General features: G+C 40.7%; 1 protein-coding gene across 26 annotated transcripts in view; it reads right to left on the reverse strand.

Moving 5' to 3' along the window:
* The window catches only part of LOC143327988 (neurexin-1a), a 252,337-nt gene that overhangs the window by 224,505 nt on the left and 11,050 nt on the right, over positions 1 to 16,782 (reverse strand). For 9 of the 26 annotated variants that reach the window (XM_076742745.1, XM_076742743.1, XM_076742740.1 and 6 more), the window contains exons 2-4: positions 8,806 to 8,823; positions 6,776 to 6,805; positions 5,515 to 5,562 (exon numbers count right to left, since the gene is read on the reverse strand). The exons of 6 other annotated variants lie outside the window; for them this stretch is intronic. In XM_076742745.1, the coding sequence (XP_076598860.1) occupies positions 5,515 to 5,562; positions 6,776 to 6,805; positions 8,806 to 8,823 (96 nt within the window). The remainder of the gene's footprint in view (positions 1 to 5,514; positions 5,563 to 6,775; positions 6,806 to 8,805; positions 8,824 to 16,782) is intronic. 11 more of the 26 variants (XM_076742757.1, XM_076742766.1, XM_076742748.1 and 8 more) reach the window with 4 other exon arrangements.

Below are 16,782 nucleotides of genomic sequence, written 5' to 3' on the forward strand. Positions count from 1 at the left end.
GATAATGCGGCGCTCACATTAGTTTAGCCTAGATGTTGGATTAATTGGGCAATTTTTGTACCCTGGATTGATTTTTTTTTACGCTGTTATATGAGACAGCCTGATAGACGCAGAAGCAGGTGGTGAGCTGAAAACTTTCCTGCTATTACTTTTCAGCTCTTTCCACTAAATCTCTCCCCTGCTATTATGCTGATGCTCCACAGCAAACTGCTCAGAAACTTCAAAAAGTCAATAAGACAAATATTTATGAATCTGATGTCACTGATGTTTTGGAACCGTTTTTATTCATTATTTGATGCTGTGTGTTTGTGACAATGTTATAGGTCACTGCTGTTGTTTCATGTGTAGAGTCATTTCACTTATTTTCTGATCTTAATATTTGGCTTATATTGCAGTTTCCTGTCTTCCTGTCTGATTTTGAATCCTTGTCTTTTTTATTGTTGTTTTTGTGTGGACCCCATGAACACTAGCGACCACTCTGTGGATGCTAACAGGAATCCAAATACAGAATAAAGAATTTACTAGAATAATTATGACAACAGTTATTCATCCCACTTCCCCCCCTCACTCAAGCATTAATCATGTTTTTCACACTATTGTTATTTGGCAATGTGAGTAATTATACGTGTGAAATTAGTTTTGACATCATTTTGGTGGCATTCTCCTGACTCAAAGGACACACATGCACTTTCTCTTTTCAGCTGGAGCAACAGGTACATCGTGGCAGCAGCCCTCAGGGGTCTGTTGCCTGCGGCTAATGAGAGTGTCAGCGCAGATAAAACTGTAAATCAGTATTTGCTCATGTGGTTTTTGGTTTTTTTTTTTGTTTTGTTTTGGGGGTTTTTTTTCAGCATAGGGATTTAAAGATATCTCAGGGAGGAGCCTGCTTCCTTGTACAATTCAACGGCTGTCATGCTAAGGGATGAGCTTCGAAAATTTAGGTCGGTCAACAGGAACATTTGCTTAAGCTCGCAAAAATAAAGGTACGCTAAAACACTTCCTCAGAAAAAAAATCCGAGCAAAGATGTGGGGAAAAAAAATAGTTGCTGAGACTTAAAACCTGGAACTGAGCAAAGCTGTGACACTTGCAAGATAATGCCATGGTAAACATTTTCCCTTTCTTCGCGACTTTCTCTTAAAGAGCTGTTTGAATGTGACAGAAATTGCAACGTAAACACATAAAAATGAAGGCAGGTCCACCTCTCTGTAAGCACTTCACTCATATTTGGAAAGCTTTGCCTGCTGATGAGACAGCCTGTACATGGCATGTCTTTCTAAGAACATAGCAGTTTATTTTCACAACAGTAAATCTCCTCCTGATTTAACAAGGCAGCATCTCAGGACATTAAATTTAACACGAAACTGACCTCAGACCACGTTTTTTTCAGGTCATATGTTCATTTTCTAATTGGAAAAACAAAGCGCTGCTGATTTGTATGCCTTATGCGATTCAGTCAAGCTTTTCGGTTTGGGGTTTTCAGAGCAGATGGTGATGATGTAACCCATATGCCAAGACCGAGAGATAAACTCAATTGAGTTTTTGGTGAAAATTCTGAGTCAGCTTCTCAAACAGCACCTCCACTGACATTTTACATAATGAGAGGCCAGATGACCGCTCACTGTAAGGTGTTATTATCTGTGAGTATGCCTTCCAGGAGAAGTATTATTCCAGACAATCAGAAAAGGGGACTCAGTGGTTCCCTGCCTACAGGACGTCTTTTTTTTTTTTTTTTTTACATCTACTTCACAGGTTAGCTTTCATGTTTTTTTCTGTGTGTTTTTTAATGACTGCAACCACAGATATGCTTAATATCTCTGGTTAAAGCTGAGAAATTGTAATCCTGGGGGAGTCAATGGAGCTGAAAGGATTTCACTGACAGTCTTCCAAGTTTCACGTGAAGCTACAAAGGCAACATCTGTTGTTGATTCAACGCACACCACATGGTATCGTGTTACCTGTCAGATAAAGAAGGCAGACAAGTCTTGACAAGTTGCACTCTGACGTGCCGTTCCACATTATCTTAAAGAACTAGTTGCATTTTCATTGCAAAGGTGCCAAGTGCTTCAGATGGGCTACTCTTTGGTTGCAGCTGTCATCTTAACATATAAGACACCTCTGGGTAAGATCGTCTCTGTTAAACCCCAAAATCTGATCACCCTGCCAGAAAGTTGTGACAAATACATGGAAGGCTTCAAGATTTCTCAGAGCATCAAGGAGCAAAGAAAGAATTCTCACCCATACTTCACCCACCATCACACACATGCACCCCTTTAAGCTAAAAATAACACTGAATATCTGTCACAAGAAAACCTTGTGACAAATCTTTCCATTGCTTGTGATAATAGTTGTGATTTCTAAGTGACATGTACCTGTACTGTCACACGTGTAATAATATGGTGTCAAACCCTGACAACAGGAAAATTATCTCACAAATGAAATGTGGAGCCCAAGGGCAACCCAACCCTACACCAGCTCATGTGGGACCAGCATGCACTGCTCCGCTCCGCTGCTCTTTGCTCTGGTCCGGGACCCTTGTGAGGTCACTCATATGAAAGCAAAAACATGCCAGAAAATGACTTCTACAGCCAGCTGCTGCACTGCCAGAGGAAAATGAAGACAGGGAAGCACTCCATAGGGCAGCTGCAATTGTGCCACTACAACAAATTGCACAGTAAGAAGTTAGATAGCAGAATGAAAGGTTACAAATGACTTTTTATACAACTCAAAATATTCCAAATACATTAGGAGTAGCCTGTCAGTGGTGCTATTCTTTTTTCAAGTGCGTATGTTAAAGCATCCAGTGAGGGAACTCTTGAAACTTTGGTTCATTATGACCTTTGCAGTTATGCAGATGGTCAAACTTTGCATAATATTGGACACTAAAGCATCTTACTGAGCCTGTGTGGTACTTTAAAATCCCACATATTGTATGTGAAGTGAAGCTTTTTCAGTGTCTTTCAGTGACCCAAACACACTCCTACTCACTGAGCTATGCTGGATCCCAGCTAGAATACTATACCATGCCATTAAGAATGCAAACATATGCACATCTCCTCAATGTTAAGCCAACATGTCCTGGACTGGATGGGACACTAACAGTGTAATACAGCCACTGCACTCGTTTGGCTGTTTAAGATGTGGGTTTTGTCACAGACAAAGAACTGTGTGTATATCTTTATCTATCTTGCATGGGTTTAAAAATGAACTTTAATTATTCATACTGTATGCATTATAAACTAATGCCAACATACTTCTATGTGTAGAGCAAACAGTGATGATGGCATTGTTTTTGCCTCCTGTGGCATGGTTTATTCATGGTAAATTAAAACATACATAGATTTATCACAAGCACACACACACGCACATACACATCTTTGCATGAATTTTTACTGTTAAAACCCACAAACCACAGTGGATTTGCATGTGTGAGAACATGACTAATATCCACATCGTGTTGACTCCTACGTTGGCTGCACAATTGTTTGAGAATTTGATGTTCAGTTTCTCTGGAGTTCATGCAAATCTGGCAGAAAACTATAAGATGTGAAAATATGCCAGCAAACTTAAACAGAAGAAGCTTTGTGAAACTGATTGATGCAAATGAGACTTAAGGTGCTATTTGAAGGCATCTCTCAGCCCTACAAGTGTGTGACACCCTCTCAAAAGACCCTCAGCGTTCTCAGAAACAAAAAGAAGCATTGTAAACCTCCACTAAATTTGACACGCAGAGAACAGCACATTATGTGTAAACAAACTAGCGAGGGGATCCACTTGCCCACTTATAGAAATCCCAGGAACACACAGTATAATGAAAAGGGACAATTCCATTTTTGGAAAGTGAAAGCAATTACATTAGAAAGTATACTAATTTAGAAATAACCCAGTCGTACCTGTAAGCCCGTCTGCACAGCCTGCAGTTCCTCTTAAGCTGCACATGGCAGTTTATTGTGATGACAGCAATTAAATACCCTGTGATTTGTGTGCCAGTGGTATTATGACTTATCCTACTGTACGCCCTGCTCTCTAGAGCTGGATGGAGGTTTTAGAATCCAGTGTCTGTACACCAGCTGAAAGCAGCACACAGAGACTAGTCCATCCTCAAGGGACCAGCCATGAAGGATAAACCATACAAGTAGTTAACGTGACACAGGGGGGCCTCAGGGGGGCTAACATGAAACACAATATTCTCACAAGCTTAAAGCAGACAGTGAATACAGGCACTGTCCTCACTCGCAGATTTAATACTCAAGTGGGGATTTGTGTTTGTGACCACACAGCACATAACCGGACTGACAAGGTTTCACACTGTAACACAGGGGACAACTAACAACGGCCCAAATTAGAAGCAGTGTGCTCAGATTTGTGCCTCATCAGCACTCTCCCAATCTCTCCCTGTGGCTTTCCTTCTGCCACATCAAAGCTGGGTGTTTGCTGTAGTGTAGTAAAAACCCGTGAGTTTCAGATGAAGCCATACAGTGTACACTAGAAACACCAGTCAGCATCAAGTGTGCAAAGGGCTCTGAAAGGGGTTCATAGTCAGTCATAATTGAGTACTTAAATAGTGTGAAATACTACACTAAGGACAGTACCTGACTAGTCACAAACTAGATCATTTTAGCCACTATCACCAGATTTACAGTAGTTTTGCTGATGTACACGCACGATATGTATGTGTCATGTAGTAAAATGTTGTTGCATTGATAAGTTGGCATTTGTGTTGACAGAATCCTAAATGCAAACATCATTTTTTACACAACTGAGTCAATCACATCTAGAATCCAAGGATTCTGCAAATTACAGTTGCTGTATGTATGTCACATATACTGTGTGTGTAATGAAAAGCCAACTTGCACGCATCCATTCTCAGAACCATGAGCAACTATGGAAATGACCACTTACCTTGTTAGATGAAAAAAAAAAAAAAATCAATCTCTACATCATATATTGGGGGAATGTGGTAACGTGTGCGTGTGTGTGAGTAGGGGTGCAGGCGTGCGTGTGTGTGTGTGAATGTTATTCACGTATATGCCACTGCAGCCTCTAGCAGCAGAATATCTGACATAGCAATAGCTATGACTCTTGTTCATACAGCATAAAGTAGAGCCTCACGCATCCACAGGGCAGATCGAAGACTTACCTGTTCAGATGACGTTTCACAAGTAAATGATAAGAGACAGCATTTCACATAAAACAATGTGTTGTGTTTGGAGTAAGGAAATACAAATGTTCCAAAACTGCTTAGAACTTTTGCAAAACTAAAGCTAATAACATAGTAAATGTCAAAGCAACAACAAGAGCAAGACAAATCAAGGAAAAAGCTATTTGAGAATGCAAGTGGAACTCTTGAATGTCACGGAGTTAATCACTACTTGTCAAATTTGAGGTTATGTAGTATTATTACATGCCATTCTTGAATAAGTAAACATTGACATTCAAGTTTCCCACACTTGAGTGAGCTAATGATGACCTGCTAAATTTGGCTTGAATTCAACTTGAAAGAATCAAAGTTTTACCTTGAATGCTCAGTAGGGACCTTAGAAGCCAAGCTTCCCCTCTCTGCCCTGAGGAGGAGAGTCAAATGGCAAAGATCAGAAGTCCACTTACCCCACAGGGAGAAGAGGTGAGGATCACAGCCAGGATGGGAGGCCCACAACACTATGATCAAGCCTCACCCACAACCCCAAAACCCATTACATGAACAAAAAGAGCGTAGTTACCCCTGGGTCGTGGTGGTGGTGGTGGTGTACTGGAACTAGGACAGCAACTATTGTGTTCATATGCCCATGTGAGTCATTTATGATTCCCATGCATCAAGCAGGAAAGAAACAGGTGACATAGCTTCAACGTGTGAATGCAAAGCAAAGCGGCACCTACCTTGAAAAGCTTTCATTAACAGTTAAAGAAAGCAATTTTGAAAAATTCCAATGACTTTATATACTTCATCTGGCATGAGTATATAATGCCACAAAAACACTGCTGTCATAGTTTAATTAATTCAGAGAATCAAAGGGATAGTACCTTTACTTTTACCTATGAGATTTGATGAAATGTTCCATGAAGAAAGCAGAGTCCAGACAAAAAGGGAGAACAAAAAGAGAGGAGACACCAATAAGTGCCATGGTCAAGTAGGAAAAGGACGGACGACAGGAGAAAGAGGCTTGATGGCTACAAATATAAGAGGGGATATGGGGGACCAACAAAAGAAAGTGGAAAGAGAAGAACAACACTTCACATCTTTACTCGGCTGCATGATGAGGATATGCACGAGCCACACAAATGGAAAGATGAAGATTGAATGGACGGAGTGTCTGTGCAGGCACTCGCAACATGCATTACTGAAGCAAGGGCAGATGAAGATTAGCTTAAAAATTCAGTAAGCTATTTTCCACCACCATGCATTACATCTTAATAATGTGAATGCAAATGTCCCTTTACTTGAACCGCATCATCGTAAAACATCTGAATGTACAGTAGATGTGAATAATTAAAAAGAAAGAAAAGATGGAGAGAAATGACGCCCGGCAGAGCGGGGAGCAGAAAGTTAAATGAGCTTGAAAAAGAGGTCATATGAGAAAAAAAAAAAAAAAAAAAAAAAAAAGTCAGTGGGAGAATTAAAATCAAGTAGGTCATTCAAAATAAGCCAAATGACAGCTCATATCTGAGCAGCTTCAAGCCTGAGCATCGCGCAAGAGTCAGAGGCACACACGTTTCTGAGCACAACGGGAGCAGGAGGGACAATGGAGGAATGACGGGAAGAAGGAACAGAGCTCATACCTTGGTCGCCCATCATCAGGTGTGCCAGACCTTAAAGGAAAACAAGAGCACAGTCAGCAGAGAACAAGGGATCATGGGAAGCTGTGTGACACTGACACACAGGCATCTCTTACAGGGTAGATGTCTGTGTTACTTGAGGAGTGTCGGGGGAGGGAAGAGTGGGACGGAGAGAAAGAGGAGGGTGCACAGACAGGGTCAGCATGATGAGCATTTAGTCAACCAAAGCAGGTTGCAATGCATCATCAGCCACTTACTAGTCATCATTCAGAAATCTAAATTCAGGTTGACCTTTTATTTTTCTCTCTCTAAGAAGAGAAGTGCAAGAGACCACCATCCCACCTACCAATGAAAGAGCGGTCCCTATACGCAGTATGGACTGTTTCACCTTGTCCTTCAACAACTGTCCACATAACATTTGAGTCATACTTGTGTCTCGCAGGAAAAAAGGGGAGATGATTGGACATGGTTGGGTCAATTTGCCATTTTGAGTAGTGATGAGTACAAATTGCTTAAATTAACAGTTTAATTATACAGTCATTTGCTTGACACAGTTAACAAGACATATTAACCATGAACAATGGGCTTCAGGCAGAGCACTAACTTCTTTTGTTTGGCTGGTGGATCATTTCCTCTCTGTGGTTCCTCTGGCATCCAGGTGACATGTTTTTATTGTGGCCCAACCCGAACCCAATTTAGTACTTACCCTAACCCTACAGTAAAAACTGTATCTCCAGTCATGCCTCCCCTAAAATATTTTGTTACAGAGGTGGTTTGGTGTATTTTCAGCAGCATAGATGCTACTGAATGATCATGATATTATGATGATATTAGATGATATTATGATATTAGAGGAATATTATAGGAATCCTACAGGCAGCAGCGTGTCTCTATGATCCTCTCACTCCTCCGTGACTGCATGCTGCGACTTATCACTTTGATTATGAAGACGACTCTACTCTATAGAGCATTTAGTCCAATAACAAATCCATCTGCTACTTCAGCACCACGGACAGCACCATGGATTTATCCATACACAGCACAGACAGGCTGCTGGAATTTCAGAGGTGTGGGCCGGTCCATAGATTCTAACTTGCACAAACCTCAGATAAAGCATCAATGAGTCAGACAGACTGGACTAACATATTCAACTAAACAGCCCCTCTGCCCCTGCTCTCTCTCTGGGATGGAGAGGGGGTGGCAGGTTAAGAGGGGGGACGCATTTAGGCCATTTTGCTAACAGGGGGATGTAATCACCCCTCATTCTGACTCATTCTTCAAATCACCTACTGGTGATTACTGAATTGCCTGCTAGCTATCTGCCTGGCAAATGTGGGCAGTTGGTATAGCCAGGAGCCTTACATGAGCTACCAACTAGTTATTTCCACTGACTTTTGTTAGCAAGACTTTCTTTCTGCTGTACTGTGTACATATGGATGATTTCACCCACAAATAAACAATAATTCACTCTCCCCCCTTGGAATACTGACATGTGAAGAGGATAGCATTGTATGAAAAGCCTGTGTAGAAGTCTTTAAGGTCTCGTTTTTTATGACAATGTACCTTTCTCATATCCAACCAAATAAAAACAGTATATACTTCTCAGAGCGATGGAGAAACCTAGCATAGCCTCATGTTGTGTCAGTTTACAGTCAAACTGAGCAGCAAATCATGCCTGAGATAGAAAGATGAATGATATTGTGTACATTTGCAGTTTGCAGCTTAGATGACCGGTCACTCAAAAATCACCTTTTTAACCTTTGTAATACAATCTTTTACTCACTTTAATCACCAGAGAAACCCTTCATTAGTTTAATTTTTGGCTGTTTTTAGATAAGGAAGAAAATGCCCACAATAATAATTTCAAAAATAAATAAATGAAATCCTGATTAATCAGACTTACCGCTCCGGTAACATCAATACCAATACTAGTATAAAATATTTGTTTACATTTATTTGAGGAGCCTTAGCCATGACAATGTGTAGGCATACAAAATATAGCAAGAATGGAAACCAACAGTTAACATACCCACCTTCATTATAGTTGTCTTCTGGAAGCACGGACAGGCAAAGAGAAAGAGAGGAAGACATTCATTAAGCAGCATGCAGACTAGTACGGGCCATTGCATGTCGTAACCATGCAAGGCATTAAACATCACATGCAAGTGACCTATTGTAACCCCCGCAGAGGAAATGCTGGATTTTATTTCATTTTGTTGTCCATCCTTTTTGCTCATACACTGACCTGGAATACAGGTTGTATTGAATGACCTCCCCTGAATATCTGATGTTACCTTGAAGAATTAAAGTCTTTCAAAGAAGCGTTGTTGGCAGCAGATAAAAACTGGCATCACTGTTAAAAAATTGAAGAACCAGTATCGATCATGAGGCAAAAGCTGGTAAGGGGATAAAAAGTACATCTTGAGGATTGAGGCCGCTTCATCCTGGTGCATTCCCACTAAATCGTTGATATATTTGGTTTCTTTTTCAAAACATGATGGACTGTAATTTCTTTTATCAACTACTACTTAATTCAACAGACTCAATGGATTCTGTACACCGCATGTGATGAAATGCACTGCAAGAGAAAATAGCCTAAATAAATAGAGTTGGCTGTGGTATAGCAATGCCTCTAAGGTTTCAGAGCGAGCAGTGGGGTCTTGTGACTGCAACTCTATTCAGGTGATTTGGTCACAGCACTGAAAGCAATGACCAGTGAGCAAGTATTGGCAATGCAAAAGAAAATTGCCTCCCAAATGAAATCGTCCTAACATTGGCAATCAAAGTGAGGTTTGTGGAGGTGAGAAAACCGCCATGTAAAATCTGTCACTCTAATACAGGAGGCCGAGAGAAGAATTACATGTTGGTAGAGTAACAGCAAACAGGTGAAGTAAAAATCATGCTACTGGAGGGAAAATAAATTGGTTTGCCAAAATGATGTGACCGTAAACATGCAAAACCAATGAGAGTGTGTAAGGGCCCGACTGCCTATAAAAAGAACAAAGTATAGTCAGTCAACAGTTCTGTTCATCACTGAGTGCTTGCAATTGGCCTGGAGACTGATTCCATATGTAATATTAAAATAATTAAAATCATAGTAGCAGAAATACACAAAATGGTATAAAAAAAAAAAAAAATGATGATATTACATTATTTTGATTTTTCAATTAAACAATTATGAACTAACATTACAGAGACAGTAGCATGCAATGCCTGATCAATATTTGTACGACAAAAAAAGGTCCTGAAATCAATCCAGTTACTGTAACCATGCAGCCAGTTGGGCACAAGGGCCCGATTTTGACTACAAAACAAACTCCTACCTCTTTAAAATGGCTTCTTGCCCAGATTCAAGCGATTGTTTGACCCAAAACTTACCATCACCTCTGGTTCCCCTTCCAAATCAGACACCATGCACAAAAACCAATCAGAGTCATCATTTTGTGAACAAATTACAAGGCAGTAAAACATTGGACATGACAAGACCAATTTGGTCAAATTTGGTGTAAAATTTGTTTGACATATATTTTACAATAGTTGATAATGTGAAATGCCATAATCAATTAAAATAGTGCCTCATTTATCCGAGCCCTTGAGGAACAGAGGATATTTGGGATATGTATATATTTTGAAGTATAACAGAAATTGTATTTTGCATATCATGTAAATTTCATTCAAAAAGCTGAATTGTATGCAGCTTTATGCATCACGAAGATCATATTTACTCATTTCAGTTAGGAAAATTTGGGCATGTACAGCAGATAAATGAGATTCTATTGTAAAAGAAAAATATTAAGTGCACTTTGTTCACAAAAAGTCAGCTTGATGATGAAAAAGCACACAGCTGAGAAAGCATTTGGACAAGGCAAGCATGAAGCTGGCAGTTGCAAAGTGACCACATGAGAGGAGCAAAGTAAAAGAATCAAGACCATTTGTTGATGTCCAGACCCCAAAGACTGACGGTGTCTTTTGCCACAATGACTAACAATTCCTCCCACTGCATTTCAATTCAAGGATAAGAGCAGTGATATTGATTTGTTTTAGATTGCATATATAAGGTTATTGTGCAATAAACACTGTACGATAGTGATTCCCTTCCTCTAATTACTGGTGATCAAAATCAAATTGAAATCAGACTTCAGTATGTAATCAGTATGTAGTATGCTATCTTATTTTCTTCACACAATTTAAATCCCAAGAGAGGGCGGGAAACAGACATAAATATGAACAGCAACTTTCTAATTATGATACATAATAAAAACAGAGTGTAAGTGCTCGGAGAAGTTGATTTGATGAAGGATTGTGCAGCAACCATTTATGCAAATTGCGTCCAGCAGTGTAAGTAATTCTTTTGCAATCTTCAGTGGCCGCGCTGCATGAGGTTTCATTAGGTAGTGTTCTGAAGAAAAGAAGATTTCCTCTAACAGCAGTATCACCTAACAGGGACCATTAAAACAAGCCCCCTATCACACACGCACGCACACACACACACACACACACACACACACACACACGCGCACGCACGCACACACTTTCTTTCACAAATGTACCCAGCTGGTTACATCCTAATCCAGAGACGTAAATCCATTTAATCCCCTTGACAAAGTGATCCCAGTGCTATTGTGCTGGAAACACTACACCAAAATGCACTCAACTGTCTATCAGACGATCTGCATCATGATGGTCTTCTGCTGTTGATCGTGCACATGCTGTATGACTCATGGAACATAATTACACCGCTACTCAAAGTGATGCCTGACGAAATGAAAACATCTGGCGAGGGACAGCAGAAAGAAATCAAACATGGAAAACAGATCTATAAATCGATCTTTCTTTTCTATCCCACTTCCCGCGGACCTGATTCTGACACCTCAACACGATGCTGACGCTCTCTGACTGTGAGTTCAAAACTGTGACAACCGATTAACACCAAAGTGACAGTCCGGAGAAAGCCAAACTCGCAGAGCTCAGTCCGCTATTATACACCGCGCAGGCTACCGTCAGCCAGCTCGACAAAATGTCATTAAGACATCCATGTCTGTCCTGCGGTGTGTCTGAATGCAGTTGGCTCAAGAGACACGGCAAGAGCAGGGGGGGGTTCGGGGTGACGCTACATTTCACATAAAGGAACATGTGTCACATTCACTAGACACAGCATCCAGCGGTAGATATAATTCATTTTTCTCTCCCATTTGACAATTTAGAACATCCTGTCTGCCCGAATCAACCTTCTGTCCTCCACTCCTAATGTCACGGGCTTTTGCAGCGCCGTCGGTTTGTTGGAATTTTCTCTGCCTCTATGGTTGCTTTGTTTCAGCTGGATTTACAGTGTACGTTCACAACTCGAGAGGTTTTAATTTAAACCTTTAAACAAGCGATCCCGCCTAAAGGTAACACACCCAAAATGCTGACAGTCACGATTGGTCCTCACCTATTTTCTTTTTCTTTTCAGCTTTCTATGCACTCCTCAACTGCATGTCTTCACAGTTACGGCAACAACCCCCCACCCGGCTTGTATTCAGGCTGCTGCTTATTAACGTGACCCACACCAGGAACACATCTATGTACACCCCCACCCCCCCACCCCACCCCTTCATTCTTTACTCAAAGACTATGTGCAATCATAGCCGCCTTTCAATAATTGCTTTCAGTTGAAAAATTATTTCTGCAGCCTGTTCTAAAAGAGCCTAATTGTGTGTGTAATGTAGCAGCGCTTAAACAAATGGCCCCAATCTCTCGTTGAAAGTACTGTATTTGAAAAATGAAAATCTGAAAGTCATTTTACCTTCAACTTTTAATAGCAAGTTTGACACCAAAAACCGTATGTGTGTTCATGTTCTGCATCCATAACGGCCCATTTCATACAGTCATTATTCAGAAAACATAGCTTGTTTTTTCCCTCTCACAGCATTACGCTTTTTTGGTCAGTTCGGGGGTGAGAGAGTTGTTTAAATAAGGGCATGTTGTATAATACGAGAAAAGTAAAATCAATGTAATTCAATGATGACAAGCAATACGTTAAATAATGTTGAATATCATAAATTATTAAGCTGCTGACACTTCCTAATGAAAGCAGTTCAATTCCATTTTAAATAGCCTGAAACTGAGGCAGTTTATCACGCCAGCGTCGCTCTGAAAAAGTAGGTCAGCTTCCATTATGTTTCAGTGTGGAAACTCCCATTGCTAAAGAGTCCATGTGGACATGTGGACATCCATTTATAAAGGTGCTGCACGTTTAAGTGGCACCATGCGAGTCGACATCAGTAGACCACAGCTCGAGTCCAGCTTCTCGGATGCAGCACTCACTGCTGTTTGAAGCTTTAATTCAGAATTTATGATTGACAGACTACTATTTTACTAGCAGACAGCATTTTGACAGGAGTCTCCCTCTGTGTCTTGAGTACCTCCTCAGGTGTTGCATAGACCTCTAACTGAGCCCCGAGATCCTGATTCCTATAATGTAACTCACCGGGGTCTTTAGAGCCCCTCATTAACTGAATGCCCCCTTCTTTCAACCCCAACATGTCAAGTTTGTAATACAGGGTTTCTGTTAACAAAACACAAGCCGAGACAACCCTGATGATGTCTACAAGGTTATTCTTCAGCCTTTGGAAAGCTCCCTCCAGAGCCCCAGTAGATATTATCCAACTGTTTTCACAGGCTGAGCAGTGCTTCTTTTGACAACTAAAGTGGACTTCATAACATTGGCGTAGTTTAGAATGATTTGTACAAAAGAAAAGTACATTCTCTACGTGGCCTTTTCTAACAATGCAGGTACAACTCTATAAAATCTCTCTAAAATGTGTCTTGGAGCTCTTGTTGAATTTTCTCTTGTTCTGCCATGTTATTAATCAGGAGCCGCTAATGTCATCATGACACATGCAATAACAAAGAAGAACAGAAGGCGCCGAATCCATCGCCAGCCCATTAGACAGTTGTAGATTTGAAAAATAGCAGCAGGAAGGCTGCTTTAAGAATCCCTGCTCGCAGAGGCGCTTTAAGGGAAAATGTAAAAGCCTTGCAGCAAAGGTCAGAGCTACCAGAGGATCAATTTGTTGTTAAATTACAATTTGGAGCAAATCAAGAGTAATGAGTATAAGTGAGGGCTCATCTCTTAGTACCCCAGCCTAAACTTAATGCATCTATCTACCAGAGGAGTGTTAGTGGCATTACGCAGCTCACCATCTCGCTCATTATCCTCCTCAAGCAACAGCAAGTGTGGAGAGAGAGGAAACCGGCCGAGTGACCAGCCACTCTGATGGAAATTGATAGCTCCCACAGCTGCGGCTGTACTGCACAATGTCTACTCTCACCAGCTGAGCCGGTCAACCGTGCCACATGTACGCTTCCAGACAAGGGCACAGGTTTGCACGTGGACGGCAGGGACGCGTCCCAACCAATATTTTGGGGGTCAGAACTATTCACTATCAATATTTGAGCAAACTCATTCGTATTATATTATCCTTGGAGTGAAGTCACATTAGAGAATTCCGATTTGTCCTCTCCAAGGCTACGTGACTGATGCTGAGCTGTTGTTTCAGAACCATGGCCAGTGCTGAGAGACAGAGAGAGAGAGCAGTAAGCAGCTGCTTCTACACACCTCAACCTGCTGATTGATACAGAAAATTTTTAAATTCCAAAAATATTTAGCGCTCTGCTAGTGCTGCGTTCTTATGTGAGTGCTCTGATTAATAAATGTATTCTTTGATTTTGAAGCCTTTGGGCCGTAGAGTTTTCCTTATCCTGAACGCTATATGGACGCACACCCTTATACTGCTGTTATTTAGCCTTTCTTAGGTTATTGCATGGTCAAAGTAATTAATATCATTTTATGAAAAAAGATTCTACCCACTGACACTGGAGTCCTTAAAATGGGACACTTTCCAATAGCTAGATTTCCACATTCATGCAGAATGACAACAAAGACTTTACACGTCACTTAGTTAATATTTTCTACTTCTTGGCAGAAACTTGCATGTGGAGATATTTTTCTCTACTTAAATAGTGACCACAGACAAAGAAACTGTTGGACACTTTACAAAATATGCTGCAGCCAACTGACAGTTAGCTGGCTTAGAGCAAGTACGGGATTCAGGGGGATACTGCTAGCCTGGCTTTATCTGACGGCTACCAAAATCTACTGACCTGCACGGTACAGTGGTTGTTCTTTTTACACTTTTTTTGGATGGATTAAACAAATACAATATAATGTGTTAATTAGTGCGCTTTAGAAGTGCTGGCAGGCAGATTGTGTTAGCTTTGGACAGAGCCGGGTGAGCAGTTTCCCCCTGTTTCCAGTGCTTTTACTCAGCTAACGCGCAGGTGTGAGTGATACCAATCCTCTCATCTCACTCTTTGCCATCTCCTCTATTTTAAAAGAGTGAGGACAGTGGTTCACACGCAGGCAAAAACATATTTTTTTCAGTTTTACCAATTAAATATCCTCAAAGAGTGTTCGTGATTTAATTAATCTTATTATGCTGCTGCTCCGGGGTTCATGGGACAGATGGTGTGCGGACAATACAGTCAAATCCAGATATTTCTGAGGAGACAGCCCAGAGAGGATTGTGGGAGCAGATGTGCTGAAGACCTCACCATTCTTCTACATCTTGTGGGTTGGAATGATCCAACAGGATAATCAGAGCAGCTTATACAATAGTTGTAATAACCTTAATCCCAGGATTGAAAATATATAGGATAATATTACAGATCTGGAGTAAATCTTTTTAACCATGCAGGAGCTGTTAGACACTGACGTATCAGGCCTGGCAGGGGTACTAAGAGATCAACGTAAAGTTTAAGTTTGTAAGTATGGGCTCAGCTTATTTATAACTTCCTGTAATAGAAATCACAGCCTTATGTTGAAGCAGTGTGTGCCAATGTTCACCGAGCACCTTTCCCAACTAAATATGCTCAGCACTTGCTTAAGGAAACTGTAGCCGTGGCTCCCACTGTTGACGTGTGACAAATCCCTATCTGAAGAGCGGCTCCTCAGCTGAAGTTAAAAAAAAAAAAAAGTATTAATAAAGCATACTGAGCATTAAATACAGCTAAGCTCTAAGTACTGTTAACATTAAGCTACATCTCTTTCCATTATAAATGACAAAAAATGGTCCAAGGTGAAAATGGCTGCAGTACTTTTCTTATTATTGAATATACAATCTATAGAGAGGGTAAAGATGTACTTAATCTCACTCATACTGTAGGTAGAAAACCCCTCGAATTGTGACGCGTAATCCACACTACGCTATAGTCAAGTCAGGTTTATTTGCTCTCTTACAGTCACAAAGGGCTTCAAAGTCACAAAAAATGTTCCTGAAAAGTAATTTGTCTTCGCTCTGTCATTAGCATGGCAGCTTTCAAATTATGGCAGTGCACTTTTGACTTGTTTTCACTATTTCAGACGACTCTCATGAAGGATGACACCCAACCAGCAGCATCAAAGGCAACTTATGTTCAAAGTGAAAATATGATCTACAGACTGGAATTTAAAGAGGCAAATTTTTTTGCCTCGAAATAGTTTCATTCTGCATCTTCACAGGGGAGATCAAACCGCTCAGATTGGACAAAAAACATCCAGCGATTATGCAAAGTGAGATATTCTTCCGCGCAAAACACAGGTGTGAATACATCATCAATGATAAACAAACAAAGAAGTATTTATTTAAAGCTATTATACATGACATCACTTCATGGCAGCGGCTAAGAGATGACAGCATTCAATCAATGACTTACGCATCTCATGATATCCATCAGATGCCAGCCATCCTCCTTATGCCAGCTTATCATGCTTCAATAAGAAACATACTGTGGGCCTCCAGCCCAGTTTAATACGAGCACGCGTGTGAGTGTGGCATGGATATTCAGACGCGTTTATTTGTGGTGTGGGATGAATCCCGTTAAAGGAGGAGTCTGGTGTCAAAAAATTTCACAAACAACCTTTGACAGTCAGGAGCAGTTGTATTTAAACAAGGCAAAAATCCTCCGGGAAAATCCCTCTAATCTTTTGA

This window comes from Chaetodon auriga, chromosome 11 (assembly GCF_051107435.1).
Source record: "Chaetodon auriga isolate fChaAug3 chromosome 11, fChaAug3.hap1, whole genome shotgun sequence".
Taxonomy (NCBI): Eukaryota; Metazoa; Chordata; class Actinopteri; order Chaetodontiformes; family Chaetodontidae; genus Chaetodon; species Chaetodon auriga.